General features: G+C 56.6%; 1 protein-coding gene and 1 long non-coding RNA gene across 5 annotated transcripts in view; one reads left to right on the top strand and one right to left on the bottom strand.

The window, feature by feature from the left end:
* Positions 1-179, top strand: part of LOC102025820 — a 2843-nt gene extending 2664 nt beyond the window's left edge. Inside the window, exon 3 of the long non-coding RNA XR_261288.2 lies at positions 90-179. This is a non-coding gene — a long non-coding RNA (uncharacterized LOC102025820). The remainder of the gene's footprint in view (positions 1-89) is intronic.
* A 3975-nt stretch (positions 180-4154) lies between these two features.
* On the bottom strand, positions 4155-13689 carry Xirp1 (xin actin binding repeat containing 1). 4 transcript variants are annotated; one of them, XM_005386560.2, is made up of 3 exons: positions 13535-13689; positions 6563-10656; positions 4155-4596 (listed from the first exon to the last, which is right to left on the bottom strand). In XM_005386560.2, the coding sequence occupies exons 2-3, from the start codon at positions 10650-10652 to the stop codon at positions 4538-4540; spliced, it is 4149 nt and encodes a 1382-aa protein (XP_005386617.1). In that variant the 5' UTR covers positions 10653-10656; positions 13535-13689; the 3' UTR covers positions 4155-4537. The 4 variants fall into 4 exon arrangements, with proteins under 4 accessions (XP_005386617.1, XP_005386615.1, XP_005386616.1 ...); XM_005386561.2 differs by lacking the exon at positions 4155-4596 and having other exon boundaries at positions 6782-6871; positions 7299-10656; positions 13535-13688; XM_005386558.2 differs by lacking the exon at positions 4155-4596 and having other exon boundaries at positions 4632-10656; positions 13535-13681.
* Positions 13690-14032: the final 343 nt, after the last annotated feature.

Here is a 14032-nt window from a genome sequence, read left to right as displayed (position 1 = left end):
CAGCCTCCTGAGTGCTGGGATTGCAGGTGTGTGCCACCACGCCTGAGTGATTGCTTGGCAGATGCCTTTATCGCTGTTTACCCCTCCAGGAATGGGGATGAGGAGAGAAGAAACTGTGTGTGCTGCAGGGCACTGGCGACCACAAATGGAATGTCCTTCATGAATAACAAAGCAGGAAGAACTGGAGTAATTTATTGTTTTTTTTTTTTCCCCCTCCCATACTGGGAATCGAACTCACGACCTCGCGCTTGCCAGGCAGGTGCTGTGCCACTGAGCTAAATCCCCAGCCCCGAATTGGAGTAATTTAATAGGCATGTGGACAGCTTCAGGGCCACCTCTGGTCCAGGTCTTTGCAATTGTCCCTAACAGGCATTCTGTACCCCTCCAAAGCTCCATTCCCATTGGGCCACTTTCCTGCTCCCAGGGCCTGGAGGACAAAACTACGCATGGTGGGTCCTTCCAGAGTTCAGAATGGGAAAAACCAGGCTGAGTCCTGAACATCCCCTTCGGTGGAAAACTGTCCTCACATCTCATTTGGTCTCACATTTTTCAGTCCCTAAATAGCTGTACCCTATCACTACCAAACAAGCTATGCTTTACTCCCACTTTGCAATACAAGCTGGGCTTTCTCCAACAAAGGTTAGCCCAAAGTCAAGGGTGGGGCAGGAAACACACTTACTGGGACAACAGCTCCATTCAAAGGACTCCTTGAAAGACAAACCTTTAATTACAGTATTCACTCTAAAATGTGAATTGAGCTGGGTGTGGTGGTGCATGCCTGTCCCCCACCCCAATGGTGAGGCTGAGGCAGGTGGTAGCCTGGGCTACCTATCCAGACTGTCTCAAAAACCCACCAAAAATTAATAGGGGAGGTCTGTCTGCAGATGGCCCTTTCCAAAGACAGCTGCATGTTCTTCTTCCCTCATTTTCTTCGGAAGGTGATATCTAATGCCCTTTTGTTTCAGTCTGGACAGGCCTGCATTCATTGTGTAACCAACAGAATGAACCGATATGATTCTTGGCTTCTGAGGCCAAGTCACAAAAGGCACACATCTTCTGCCTTGTGAGGTGAAACACCTCTTTGGAGCCCCAGGCTAAAATACAGGAAGTCCAGGTGCGCTGAGATGGCCTTGCAGCAAGGAGGCCCAGGCCACACAGAGAGGCCACGTGCATATATCCCAGCTGAGGTCCCTTAGTGACGTCTGCTATGTCCTGTCCAATTCCTGGCCCACAGTAGCATCCCGTGTTGTTCTTTAAACCAACCGAGCCTGGCATGGTTTGCTAGGCAGAGATAATATCTACAACCCAAACAAATAAGTGAGCAAGATTGAAACCTCACGAAAACCTGCAGAAAGGCCTCTTTAGATAGGAGGAAGGGGAGGATGGATCAGGGAAGGCCTTTCCAGGGAGCCGTCTGAACTGAGATCTGAGAAGGAGCTCAGTACTAGAGACCTTCAGGAAGTAGGTTCGGCGAGCAAGAACGCCTGCGTGATTACGGGGAGGCAGGTGAGGAGTGAGCGCGTGAGTTGGGCAGGAAGTGCTGACAGCTGAGCCACTGGGAGTTTAGTTTCAGGCTGAGTGAACCGGAAGCCCGGGGAATGTTGTGCTGGAGGGGCTTGATCTGTGCACTCTGGACTAGAGTTCTGGCTGCCTGGTGGAGGACCCATTATAGGGACAGACAGGGCAAAGGGGAGAGGACCACCTGCGAGGCTAAGACAGAGCCTCGTCCCCCAGGAAGGGGGAGATGGATGGTGGCCCGAAGCAGGGTGATGGCAGAGAGGATCGGGACCGATGCAATGGTTCCAGAAGCAGAGGCACTGACTGTATACCAAGGCAGGAGTAGGGCCTGCCCAGGAGGTCGGTCCCAGGCGGAGCCGAGAAGAGCGCGAGGAGACGAGCGGTCGGCATCCGCCTGGGACCGGGAGGGAGGCTCCGGGCCAGGGCGACCAGGACGGCGCGTCCCGGCTGAGCCCGGAACCAGTCCCTGGCAGCGCGCCTACCCAGTGTTTCCCGGCAACCACCGCCGCCTGCGGAACGTTCCGAACCCGGCGGCCCCACGACGTCACCGTCACCTTGGCGACGGCCGGAGGGAACAAGCCCCGCGGGCGCCGGGGGCGGGCCTGGGCGCTGCGCGCTCCGCCTCCTGCCGGCACGTTCAGCCCCGCCCCATCCGGGCGTGGGAGTGGGTGGGGCCTCGGTCTGGGCCGCAGGTGCGGCGACAGGTGTGCGGGAGCCTGGGCGAGGCTGCGCGGCAGCCGCTGCCCTCCTCCTGTGCTCCGTGAGCACCACGCCCACACACCTGCCTCTCCGCTCTCTTCCTGCCGAGCCACCACCTTCAGCCAGTAGGCCTGGCTCTCGGGCCCCTCAAGTCACCTCCGCAAAGCCGCAGTCCAAGACCGCTCAAGCTGGAGTAACTGCCAACCCTCCCTTCGTGGGCCGACGTTTTGTATTCACAGTATTTCTCTCCTGCAAACTTATCTAATCTGCTGATGTGTTGTCTTCGCTTTTTAAATCTAAGTTCCATGAGGTCAAGGATGAATTCTGCCTTGCTCATCTCTATTTTTAGCACCCTGAAGGGAGCCTGGCACAAAGTGCTGATAAGCGTCAGTGGGATGAGTCGACAGATGCACTCATTGATTTCTCTCACGTAGGCATTCATTTTTTGATGTATGTGAAGGCGCCCCTGATAAGCACTAGGGATACCAAGATGAGCTAGTCAGGCACCCCCTCTGCAGGTGAGAACGGAGATACATTAAAAACGATTTAAAGGCCGGGAATATAGTTCAGTGGCATAAGCGCCTACCTGGCAAACGCAAGGTCCTGAGTTCGATTCCCGGTACCAAAAACAAAACAAAAAACGATTTAGGACACTACTGAAAGCGAATGACTTTGAACTCCAGAGGCTAGATTTTAAATATTTAATAATTCACTTAATCAACACAGTTATAGGTGCTATAGGGTTGGGGACTTAGCTCAGCGGCACAGCGCCTGCTTGGCAAGTGCAAGTTCGTGAGTTCGATTCCCAGTACCGGAAAAAAAAACGAAACACACACACACAAATATATATAGGTGCTATAATTGTGCCCATTTGACAAAAAAGAACACTGAGGAGAACAAGGTGCTTTAAGCTGCTGGGCCCGGCAAGGAACTGAGATTCCGTGAAGACAGGCTAGGGAGACTTGGGGTCAGGGGCTCAGCACCATGGGATACCACCAGGCAGGTTTGCCATCTGCATTGCTTCCTGTCCACCACAGTTAGCCAGAGGGGCAGCAGATGTGGCGCTGCTGGGGAACCCACTCCTATCAGCTGAACAGGCACTGAGGGGCCGGTGTGGATCGGGTGTGCCGGCGAGGTCCTGGGTGGGGTGGTAGGGTGGGAGCCTGCCTACCTGTTCAGATGGAGCAAAGTGTGTGCAAATTCCCAAGGAAACTTGTGAGGGGAACCTGGCCTACTAACGCCCCTTTCTCTGGAAGAGTCTCCAGGAGACCCAGGAGCTAAACTTACTCCGTCTCTGGGTCTGAATAAGTTCTATTCTCTCTGTCCAGCATCTGCCCCCAACTTCCACTCCCCAGATGCTTGTATTCAGATTTCACTTGAGGAAATACTTTGTCCTCATGAGGGTTCTGCTGTGGCGCCCTGTCCAAGGAAATCCTTGCCACTGTCCCATCACTGCATGTTAGGACTCCTTCCCAGAGTGGAAGGCAGCCCAGTCAGGTTCATCACTCTACTTCTGATCTGATTTTTCTGGTCTTTGAGTTTCCTGAGAGCAGGACCCTTGGCTCTATGGAGCAGGCCTGGCTTTCAGAAGGTACTCAGTGCTTTTAGAAAGACAGACTGAAGCTGGGCGTGGTACTGCATGCCTGTAATTCCAGCCCTCCTGAAGACTAAGGCAGGCAGATGAGTTTGAGGCCAGCCTTGGCTACACAGTGTTTCAGGCCAGCCTGGATTACATAGTGAGACCTGTTTTGGGAGGTAAAAAAAAAAAAGTGAGAGCCTGTTGTGGTGTTGCACACCTATAATCCCAGAACTCTGGGAGGCTGAGGCATGAGAATCACAAGTTTAAACCCAACCTTGGGAAAAAAAAAACAAAAACCCAACCTTGGCAATTTAATGAGACCCTGTGTCAAAAAAAGGGCTGGGAGAAGACCCTGGCTATAGCCCCTAGTACTGAAAAAAGAGAGAAAGCGAAGACAGAGGAGAGAGGACGGGAGGGAGAGAGAGAAACTGTGCACTAAATCATCCCTGTTTTCAGAACCTGAGCACTTCCTTCCCAGGAGCCCCTGTGTAGCACACAGTGGCCCAGCCATGCAGGGCATGCTGACTGTCCTGGTGTGAGCTCCTCCCATCTTGCTGGGCCGCATGGGGCTGCTCTCCTGCTTTGGGACAGGATCGTAAGACCACCATGATGTCCAAGAAGATCCAGGAGGGAAGGCCAGAAGTAGAAGGGGCAGCAGTGTGTGTGTGTGGAGAACTGAGGAGTTCCGGAGCCTTCTGGCGGAGAGGGGTGGCTTTTCAGAGCCTCATAATCCTGCTGTTGCTAGGAAAACTGGGCATCTGGAGGCTGTGGCTGTTTTTTCCACAGTGTGAACACAGACCCTGGAACAGATGTGCACACAGTCAGACACTCAGAGTAGAGATTCAAACTCGGGTTTATTCAACGACCCTGTTTTGGGTGAAATGTGGTGGGACACAGACCGATCCGGAACAGACCCATGCTGAACAGACCAATGCTGTGGCCAGTGGCTCTGCCCTTCTCTAGGGCTGACAGAGAGGATGGCTGACAGCATTCAGGCTCTATTATACAAGAAATATAGGCAGAGGCTGGAGGGAGGCAGCTCTGTGGGTTCACACGTGTGCAGGCATGGGTCGGCGTGGGCCAGGCCTGTGTGTCTGTATATACCATATGTTCTACAAGCAACCAGGAATCCCCTCTGTACCAGGCCAGCACTACTCAGTGTGCTGCTTCTTGGTCTTTCTCACCCCTTTTGCAAGAACTGTGCAGAAAGAGCCCTCAGCAGTCCTCAGAAGATGCCCTTTCTTCTTGGTCCTTTCCTTGACGTGCAAGGAGGGAAGCACCCAGGGTCTGGGGGCCCTGAGGCAGGCACCCCCATGAGGACTCACTGGGCAGCTGGCTGGAAGTGGCTGCAGGGCACCCATGCTGCCTCAGCTTCTGCTAGGCCGCTGCTGAGCCCGCCAGGCCTGTGGAGGAATGGCCTCAGTAAAGAGGTGGTGTGGAACTCAAGGTTGGGACCTGGGCCCTTGGGTGGCTCTGCCTGCTCTCTGACTGTGGTGCAGGAACTGAGGACTGTGTTCCCAAACTGGTCCACCTCCTCGTACTGTTCAGTCACAGTTCTCACAACTCCACAGCACTGGGAACCACGCAGCCTGGTCTGCAGCTCTGGGGTGTTTTCTTGCCACCCTGTGGGCAGAAGCTCGGCTGAGGCAAGGGCAGGCTTGGGCTGCCCAGCGCCCTTGGTGGCCACCTCCTTTTTCCCAGCTTTGTTCTGAACACTTTCCTGGTGGGGCAGGGCCTGGCTGACATTCTGAGCTAGGTGTGTGCTGTTCACTGAGACTTCAGGGCTGTCCTTAGTGCTGGAAGCTTCTGGAAGTTTCCTTGTGCCCGACTGGATAGAGATGAAAGTTGGGGAAGAGGGTGACTCTCTACTGGAAAGCAGGACTTGAGGGAGACCTGAGTCTCCCCTTGATGTCTCCTGCCTCCTGGTGGGAGGGGTAGTTGAGGCTGCCTGACCTCTGACCTCTGTGTCATTTCTGATCTTGTCTTGAACCTGGTCTTCAGTATGGCATCCAGCCTTGGCTGGGCACTTGACAGCTGTTGGATCTTTGATCTCCTGGCCAGAGCAACTGGGTCTGGCTCTACCGCGGGTCGAGACAGTGACCTTGTGGGCGCTGTGAACCTGTTGGTGTTCCTGGGAATGGCTCCTGATGTTAGCCTCGGGCTGGAGGCCAGACATGGAGGTGAGGGCTTTGTGCACAGCCTCTTCAATGTCAAGGAGCCTGGCCAGGGTCTGTTCCTTCAGCTGGGAAACCTCTGTACTGACCCGTGTCAGCTCCCCAAAAACCTGCTCCACTGAGGCCTCAGGCCTGCGGGGGGCAGCAGGAGACAGAGGGGCAGCCCTTCCTACCTGGGGCACAGCCTCAAAGAGCCTCTGCAGTGCTCGCACATCCACACTGCCTGCAGCCTCATTCTCCAGGGCTTGTACCTGGCTCAGAAGGCCCTGGAGCTCTTGCTGGCTTCCCTGAAGAATCTGGGGGCTCTTGGGGACCCCCTGCTTGGAACATTGCATGGGCTGCTCTCCCTGTGAGCTGAGGCCCCACTGTGGTAAGGTGGAGTTGCTGTTCGGAGTGCTGAGCTTGGTGGGCTCAGGGCTCTGGGCATTACTGCCAGCAGCCTGAGCCTGGGCGGGCTTGGGGGCCACCGTGCAGAGGTCATTTTGGGGTCTGGGCTGGCTCTGTCCACTGGCCCATCCAGCGAGAGGCACACAGCCCTGGCCTCCTGCAGTGGGAGTCTCGGCTGGCCAAGGGCTGGCTGCTGGTATCTCACCTGGTTTGTGTTCTCCTTGTCCCACTTCTGAGGAGAAGCCGGGAGACAGGACTGAGGGCTTGGGTGGCCTCTGAGGAGGGTGGAGCTGACTTAGGTTTGCGGGTTTGGGGGGCACTGGAGGCTTCTTCCTTGGAGGCGTAGTGGGCTCTGGTTTTGGGGTCTCTGTCTGTGATCCCCCAGGATTTCTCTGGCCAGCAGGGTTGCTGTGAAGGGTATGAAGAAAAGGTTCCTGTCTGGGCTTGGAGGCCTTTTGGATGGAGTCCTCATCATGGTGGCCTTGGGCTGGGAGGTCAGGTCCTGTCACAGCAGCTGGGAGAGCAGGAAGGGGAGGAACAGAGGCATTATGGGAATGCAGGTTGGCACCTGCAGCTTGGGCCCCAGAGGGCAGTGTGTAGTAGGCCAAAGGGGTGGTCTTCAGGGTAGTCTCTGCAGCTTGGAGGTCCCCTGGGCAGTCTTGGGCCATCATTTTCCCCTGAGGCCCCCAAGCCCTCTGTGTGCAGCCCCCAGGCTCCTCCTGCTGTGGTGCAGGACTCTTAGCTGGGCCGCCCAGGAGTGGGCTGGGAGCCTGGGCTGAGTGAGCAGTCTCCCTGCCCCTTGGCTGGGGGTCCTTCCCAGAAGGCTGGACACACTTGGGAGGTTCAGAGGTCCTCACAGGGTGAGCAGTGTAGATGCCATCCTGAATTGTCACCCGCCCCCTGAGCAGCCCTCTGGGTAGTGCCTTCTCTTCCCCACTGACCTTTCTGGGGGCTGCTGGGATCCTGGAGTCACCTTCAGCCATAGGCCTGCTGTTGCTCTGGGTAGCTGCCATGGCAGGAGCTGGTGCTTGCATGCCATCCTGGATGGACATAGCTGTGGCTGCAGGGGCGGAGCCCTGCTTGTGCTTGTTCAGAACTTGCTGGTGCAGGCTTTGGGCTTCAGCAGTTGCCATTCGCAGACTTTGCAAGGCTGCCTGGAAGTCTGGGGCAGCCATGGCTCCTTCTGACTTTCCCAAGGCTGCTGACCCTTTCTGCCCAGTGTGACTGCTGTTCTCTTGCTTTTTGGTATCCTGCAAAGGGGCTGGGGCTGCAGCCTGCCCAGCCAGAGGGATTGCCTTTGCCATGGCCTGAGGTGGGCAGGAGGTGGCTCCTGGGCCTCTCAGGTGCCCTGCTCCCAAGCTGGGATCCAGTGGGGGAACATGGATGATGCTCTCAGTTGGGAGAAGCTTCTGGGTCCCCTCAGTGGCTGGCCCTGGACTTGGGTCAGTCGGTGGCTCCCAGCGCAGACTGTGCAGGCCACTCAGGTCTCCTTTGTCTATGCAGCTGGCCACCAGCTGCACACTGCCCCTTTCTGGGACCCTGCTGGGTAGCCAGGGCCGTAGGGAGTAGGCAGTCAGGGCGACTAGACCCTGTTCTGTCTCCTGCATCACCAGCCCAGTCCTTGCCATGGAGGTCCCAAGGCCGCAAGCCAGCAGCTGCTGGAGCTTGGGATCCATGTCTTCAATACTCCCATTGTTGCTTGGAGCTGGCAGCTTCAGTGGGTGGAGCCAGAGGTGGCCAGTTGGGTCCTCCTGCACCAGCAGACCCTGCTGGTCCACATCTGGCCGGCGCAGAACTTGGCGGACAATCCTGGGAAGCTCACCAAACACCAGCTCCTCCTTCTGTACATAGGGATGCCCCTGCCCTGGTCCTGGGAGCACATACTTGGCGAGGCAGAGCTCCCCTGGCCCTCGAGCCTCCATGAGGATGCCCCCGTGGTGCAGGATCCCAGGTGTGGCATGCAGAGTCCAAAGTGTCCCCTCTGCTGCAGTCTCCTGCTTCTCTGGCACCCCATTGCTAGAGAGCTTCCCAGGCTGCTCGTCCTGCAGGTCACCCCCTCGGATGCTTTCAGTTGCCAGGGAGCCAATGGGGCAGTTCTCAAAGAGCCAAGTGAACTTGTGCACAGAGCCGGCGGGGATGGGCCCAGGGGTTATCCTGGAGCCCTGCTCTTGTTCTTCTCTCTTGCTGGCCTCCAGCGCCTGGAAAACCTCCTTCTGCCGAGACACCTGCCCTGAAGGAATCTCCACTCGGCTGCAGTATCGCACAGGCCCTCTTCCACAGGACCGGGCCATGGCCTGCAGAGGCTCAGTCTCAAAGACATGTCCGTCAGTCTGTCTTTCCCCAGCCTGTACCTGGCTGACCTGCAAGCGCTTCTCCCTGGAGTCCTCCACTGGGTCCAGAGGCTGGGGCTTGAACATCCAGGTGCAGGACTGCGCCTGGGCCCTGACTGTGGGATCTGTGACCTCTGAGCCTTGCTTCTCTGATAGCTCGCTCATCGGGTATGTCTCAAACAACCACCGGATGGTCTGCACATCACCCTTTAAGGGTGCCTCGGGCTGGGGGCCTTCTTGACTCTTTCCTTCTTCTCGTCGTTCCTGCTGCTCCCGCTGGTGGATCATCTCTAGGGGCTGGGTCTCAAAGAGCCATCGAGCAGTGCCAACATCTCCAGCCACCACTTCCTGCCGAGTGATACCCTGAACCACATCAATGGTACTGGGGCTTCGACCCAGACGGTCTAGGGGCTGAGTCTCAAACATCCACCTGTAGCCTTGCACATCACCTCCCACAACCTGCTCTCTACTGACTGAGGTCAGGGCGTGGAGCTGGCCTTTGCTGTCCTGCATGGCGTACACTGGGGAGCCTGCCACCTGGGGCTGCCCAGTGCAAACAGTGGTTCCTGCTGTGCCCACACTCCCACAGGCCGAAGCCTCACCCTGCTGGATACTATCCAGGGGAAGGGTCTCGAAAAGGTTCTTGAAGGTTTTCACGTCTCCCTTCACCCCGTCCCGCTGGGGAGCACCCTGAGAGATAGGTAGAGCTGATGAGCTGTCACATGTGAGCCCTTCACCTTCCTGGTGGCCCAACCGCTGCAAGTGACCCACTTGGACTTGGTCTCTGAGAGTGTCCAGAGATTTGGTCTCAAACAGCCACAGGGTGGAGCGGACGTTGCCAGGGACCACCTCCTCCTTGGGCGGGGCCTCAGCCACAGCCTCCTCCTCTCCCTTCAAAGTGTCCAGGGCTCGGGTCTCAAACAGATGCCGCTGCTGTTGAACATCTGGTCCGGGAGGGACAAGGTCTGGGGACGGCTGGAAATCCTTCTCGTCTACCAGGATCTCGCGGATGGCATCCAGGGGCTGGGTCTCAAAGATCCAACGTGTGGCGCTGACGTCGGGCCGGTCACCCTCCTCCAAAGAGATCCCCCGGATCACCCGCACCTGACTGGGGTCCTGGTTGAATGCATCCAGAGGGCGGGTCTCAAAGAGCCAGCGCCCTGACCTCACCGCGTTGCTTTGGATCTCTTCCCGGCAGGCGGCCTTGACCTCGTGGATGGCGCCCTCTGCATCCTGGATGGCACACAGGGGCTCAGTTTGGAACAGCTTCACTGTCTTCTTCACATCGCCTTTCAGCTCCTGGATCTCTGAGCGCAGTTCCAGGGGGCTCTGCTCCTGCATGGAGGGGCGGGAGCCCAGGCGGTCCAGTGGCCTAGTCTCAAAGAGCAACCTGGTTCCTTGCACATCTCCACTGGCTGCAGGCTCCCTTGTTGGAGCCTCAGTTGCTTCTGTTTGTCCTGTCAGCTCATCCAGTGGCTTTGTCTCAAACAGCCAGCGGGCAGCACGAACATCACCTCCAGCTGGCCGGGGTCCTGTTGGCTGGGGGTCTACGCTGTTGGCAAAGGAGCCTTCCTCAAACTTGCGGGAGGTGGCCTGGACATCGCCGCCTAGGACAGGCTTTTTGGCAGCTGGCTGCTCACGGTCACCAATGGCATCCAGCTGCCAGTTCTCAAAGATCCAGCGCATGCACTGGACATCACCCTCTGTGGGCTCCTCGGAACCCAGGACCTCAGCCAGGTCCTCGGCCACAGCCTCAGCCAGGTTCTTGCGGAGCTCTGGGTGGATGTGCCTGTAGAGGCGGCGGAGCTCGCTAGCTTGCCGCTGCTGGTGGAACTTGGAGAAGGATTCTTTGGGTGGCGGTGGTGGCAGATTCTCCAAGGATGAAGGTGGAGGGAGGGACAGGTCCTCTGTAGTTGCCATTGGGATGATTGGTGTGGGGGCCACCTGCGTCTGGGTTTCGGCCATCCTTCTGAGGGAAAGGGGCAGAGATGAAGATGGCATTGAGGTCCTCTGGTGGGGCGGAGCCAGTTGCTGGGACAAATGGCAGGGAGCAAAGCCCAGGGGTTGATGAGCTTTGGATGATATTTATTTAGAGAACCCCCTTCTCTATGTCAGCTTAGCTTGGGGCTCACTTTGCCACCTGCATTGCTGGTGGATGACAGGTCTTAAACTTGGGATATGTGCACCCACCCATCAAGATGAGTTCCTACTTCCCAGCTTTACCTTGGTTGCTAGGGAGCAGGGGTGGACACCACTGACTTTGAGACTCTTTCCTTCAGCCCCACAAGGGATGCCCAATGTCCAGTGGGAAAACCGTACATGTTTTGTCCTTGCCTTTCTTTGCCAAAATCACTTTTCCCTGGTGAAAATCAGATCCCCAGGACTGGGGAGGTAGCTCAGTGGCACAATGCCTGCCTGGCAAGTACAAGGTCCTGAGTTCAACTCCCGGTACCCCACCCCCAAAAAAAAATCAAACCCCCAGGTGAGGGGCCTGTGGAAATCCTGGTTGAGGGGTTCTTAGTCCCTAAACTACTGAGTGTTGATTTTGCATGGAGGTAAAATCCTCTCCAGATGGGGCTGGGGATTTAGCTCAGCGGCAAAAGCGCCTGCCTGGCAAGCGCAAGGTCGTGAGTTCGGTTCCCGGTACCGGAGAAAAACCAAAAAAAAAAACCAAAACAAAACAAAACAAAAAAAAATCCTCTCCAGAGAACCAGAGGGAGCATTTGGTAGTTTGGCCAGAAACCCACCAAACCTTTATATTCCTGCCCTCAGCTCACTCCAGACTTTCCCAAGCCCAGAGAGATATGGCAGGGGTCAGTAGCCTGTGTGATAGAGGAAGCAATCAAGGATCAGGGAGGGAAACTGCTCACCAAATATCCCATGGTTAGGCAGAGCCAGATTCTCAATGCCAGGTCCAGGTTTTCTGTGCTGTACCTAGGACTTAGAAGGTCTGAACTGGGTGGATCTTTTTTTTAAAAAAACATTTATTTATTAATTATTATTATTATTATTATTATTATTATTTAATATATGTGCTCCTGGGGATCAAACTCAGGGCTTTGTGCATGCAAGGCACGAGCTCTACCATTGAGCCACATCCCCAGCGCATGAACTGGGTGGATCTTAAGGGTCTTTTAGCCCAAACTTTTATGATTAAATATGAGGTGTAGGACCTCACGCTGAGACCTGTCCCTGAAGCCATGAGCTGGCTCCTGGCTCCTCTTCCCCGCTCCTTATGTCTGTAGCCTTCCACAAAGTGGGCCTCTCCCCAGGTCGGCCTTCACCCCTCAATGGCCTCTTGTACCCCAAGCTCTTCTCTGACTTCTGTCTCATCTGTGTCTTATCTGTCTTGTGACAGGTGTTGTGACAGTCCCCAGAGCCCAGTAGGGAAAGAATGAAAAGCACGGACTCCTCCTGCTGCCCCTGACCCGCAGCTCCTCACCACGCTTGGGACTAAATATAGCTGAGCTCCTGGCCCCAGAATAGCAGCCGTGCCCTCAGAGGGAGGTTCAGTCTCAGCCAGGGATATCCTGGTGGCTGTGTCCCATGTCATCTCCTTCACTACCCTTGGCTCTTGGAGGACCCCGTCTCCTGCTTCCTGTGTGGCCCGACTCGTGTCCTGCGGGCCAGTTGGGCACTGGCACCTGGAGCCCTCCCCTGGCCAAAGGGGCTAGTGGTTGGGGGTAGGGGCAGGGACACCAGAAGCAGTGGGGAACAGGGTTCTTGCTCAGAAGGAGGGAGGAAGCTGACCTGGGGGTTCCTGGCCTGTCTACTATGGGTCGCAGAGCCCTGAGGAGTGTAAGTGCTGAAGCCTACAGTCAAATCTCTTGGACAGTCTGGGCGGTTTCCCTTAATTCCGGAGCTCTGATGGCAGCCAGGGCAGAATTATGTTCAGGCCACCAACTCTACCCGGCCCCCTGCTCCCAGCAACCTCCAGAAACGCTGCTAGGGTCATAGGCCATTAGAATCACAGAGTCCAGAGATACCAGACCACGCACTCTTGGAGGTCACAGAGTGGGGAACTGAAGAGCCACCCACCCAGGGAGTCCCAGCAAGGCGAGAGCAAAGCCTGCAGTGGGTTTCCTGACTCTGGCCCTCCTCCTCCACCCTCCCCTAGTCGGAGGCCTGGGGCAGAGCTGGAGTGAGGGCAGAATTCAGAACTGGAACCAGACTGAACCAGATCATGGCCTCTCAGGATGCCTGCCTTCATCCAGGGCTCTTCTTCAGCCTGGCCACCTCCATTATCTTCACCTCGGGGACTCAGATCTGGCCTGAGGGCTTCCCCACAGGGCAAGAGGTGGCCGGGGCACAGTCATCCTGCCCAGGTTCTAGGCCACCATGAGCAGGGAGCTGGGCCCAGGGCAGCACCGGCAGTGATCCCTGGACAGGACACGCCAAGACCTGCCCACAACAGCTGGGCGAGGGGCCTTTCCTAGGCTGTGCTCTGGTCCACTACTGTCTTCAACCCCCACTCCTCCCGGCCCTCTCTGTCCTCTTCCCTCCAGTCCCTGGGCTTCCCTGGGAGGAAGTCTTAAAGCCTGAGGTGCTTCACACCTGGATTTTAAAAATTGAATCTCCAGCACCTCCTGAAAACCTTCTGGATTATCCTGACTGGGAAAAGCCCATACTTTTGGCTGGTCTAGGCCTGTGGCCGCTGCTCTGAGAGCTCCTGCGGGGTGATGAGAACTCTCGAGCCTTCCTCATGGACTCCAGCTCTCCCCACCCCCTTGCCCATGTGCCCCTTGGCCTCCTTTTCCCTCAGTGCCACCCGATACGCCCATCCTGGAGGGCCAGAGGGCCCAGGACTGAGAGCTACCACACCATGGGAGGTAGGGCAGGTTACTCACCTAGCGTCTCGCTGGCCCAGTGGGGTGCTCCGGGCCCAGTGGGTCTGTAGCAGGTACAGTCAGGGGTCTATCGTCCCGCTGGACTTTCTCGTTCGGAGTTGGTCAGGCAGCTTCTCACTGCCCTGGCTCCGGGTCTGTGCTCTGCCAGCCCAGCAGCTGCCTTTATCTTGCTGGGGGGGGGCAGTGTGGGGGTGGGCAGGGCGGCTATGTTCAGAGCATTAAGTGGTTCTGTTATTTTTAGGGCTTGTGGAAGTCTCTCTTCCATCCTGAGGCATCAGTCATGTCCTCTGGGCTGGGGAGGGGCTGGGAAGGAGAGCAGAACTTCATTCATCCAAAATCTTCTCGAGAGTTGGGGTCAGTGACTCAGCTGTGCCTGGAGCGGGGGTGACCAGGCTATTTTGGGGAATGAATAAGGAGAGCATTTGCCATGCCCCTGGATGGCCCTGCCCCTAATCCTGTGAGCCCCTTATTCTCGAGGCTAGGCTGGTTTCTGAATGT

This window comes from Chinchilla lanigera, unplaced genomic scaffold, assembly GCF_000276665.1.
Source record: "Chinchilla lanigera isolate Chin_1 unplaced genomic scaffold, ChiLan1.0 scaffold00026, whole genome shotgun sequence".
Classification (NCBI taxonomy): domain Eukaryota; kingdom Metazoa; phylum Chordata; class Mammalia; order Rodentia; family Chinchillidae; genus Chinchilla; species Chinchilla lanigera.
Note: the sequence above shows the minus strand (reverse complement) of the source record. Positions and strands in the feature narration are given on the sequence as shown.

What these genes read in the sequence shown, in the direction of transcription:
- Xirp1 (XM_005386558.2), bottom strand. Translation starts at nt 10,652, where the DNA reads ATGGCCGAAACCCAGACGCAGGTGGCCCCCACACCAATCATCCCAATG.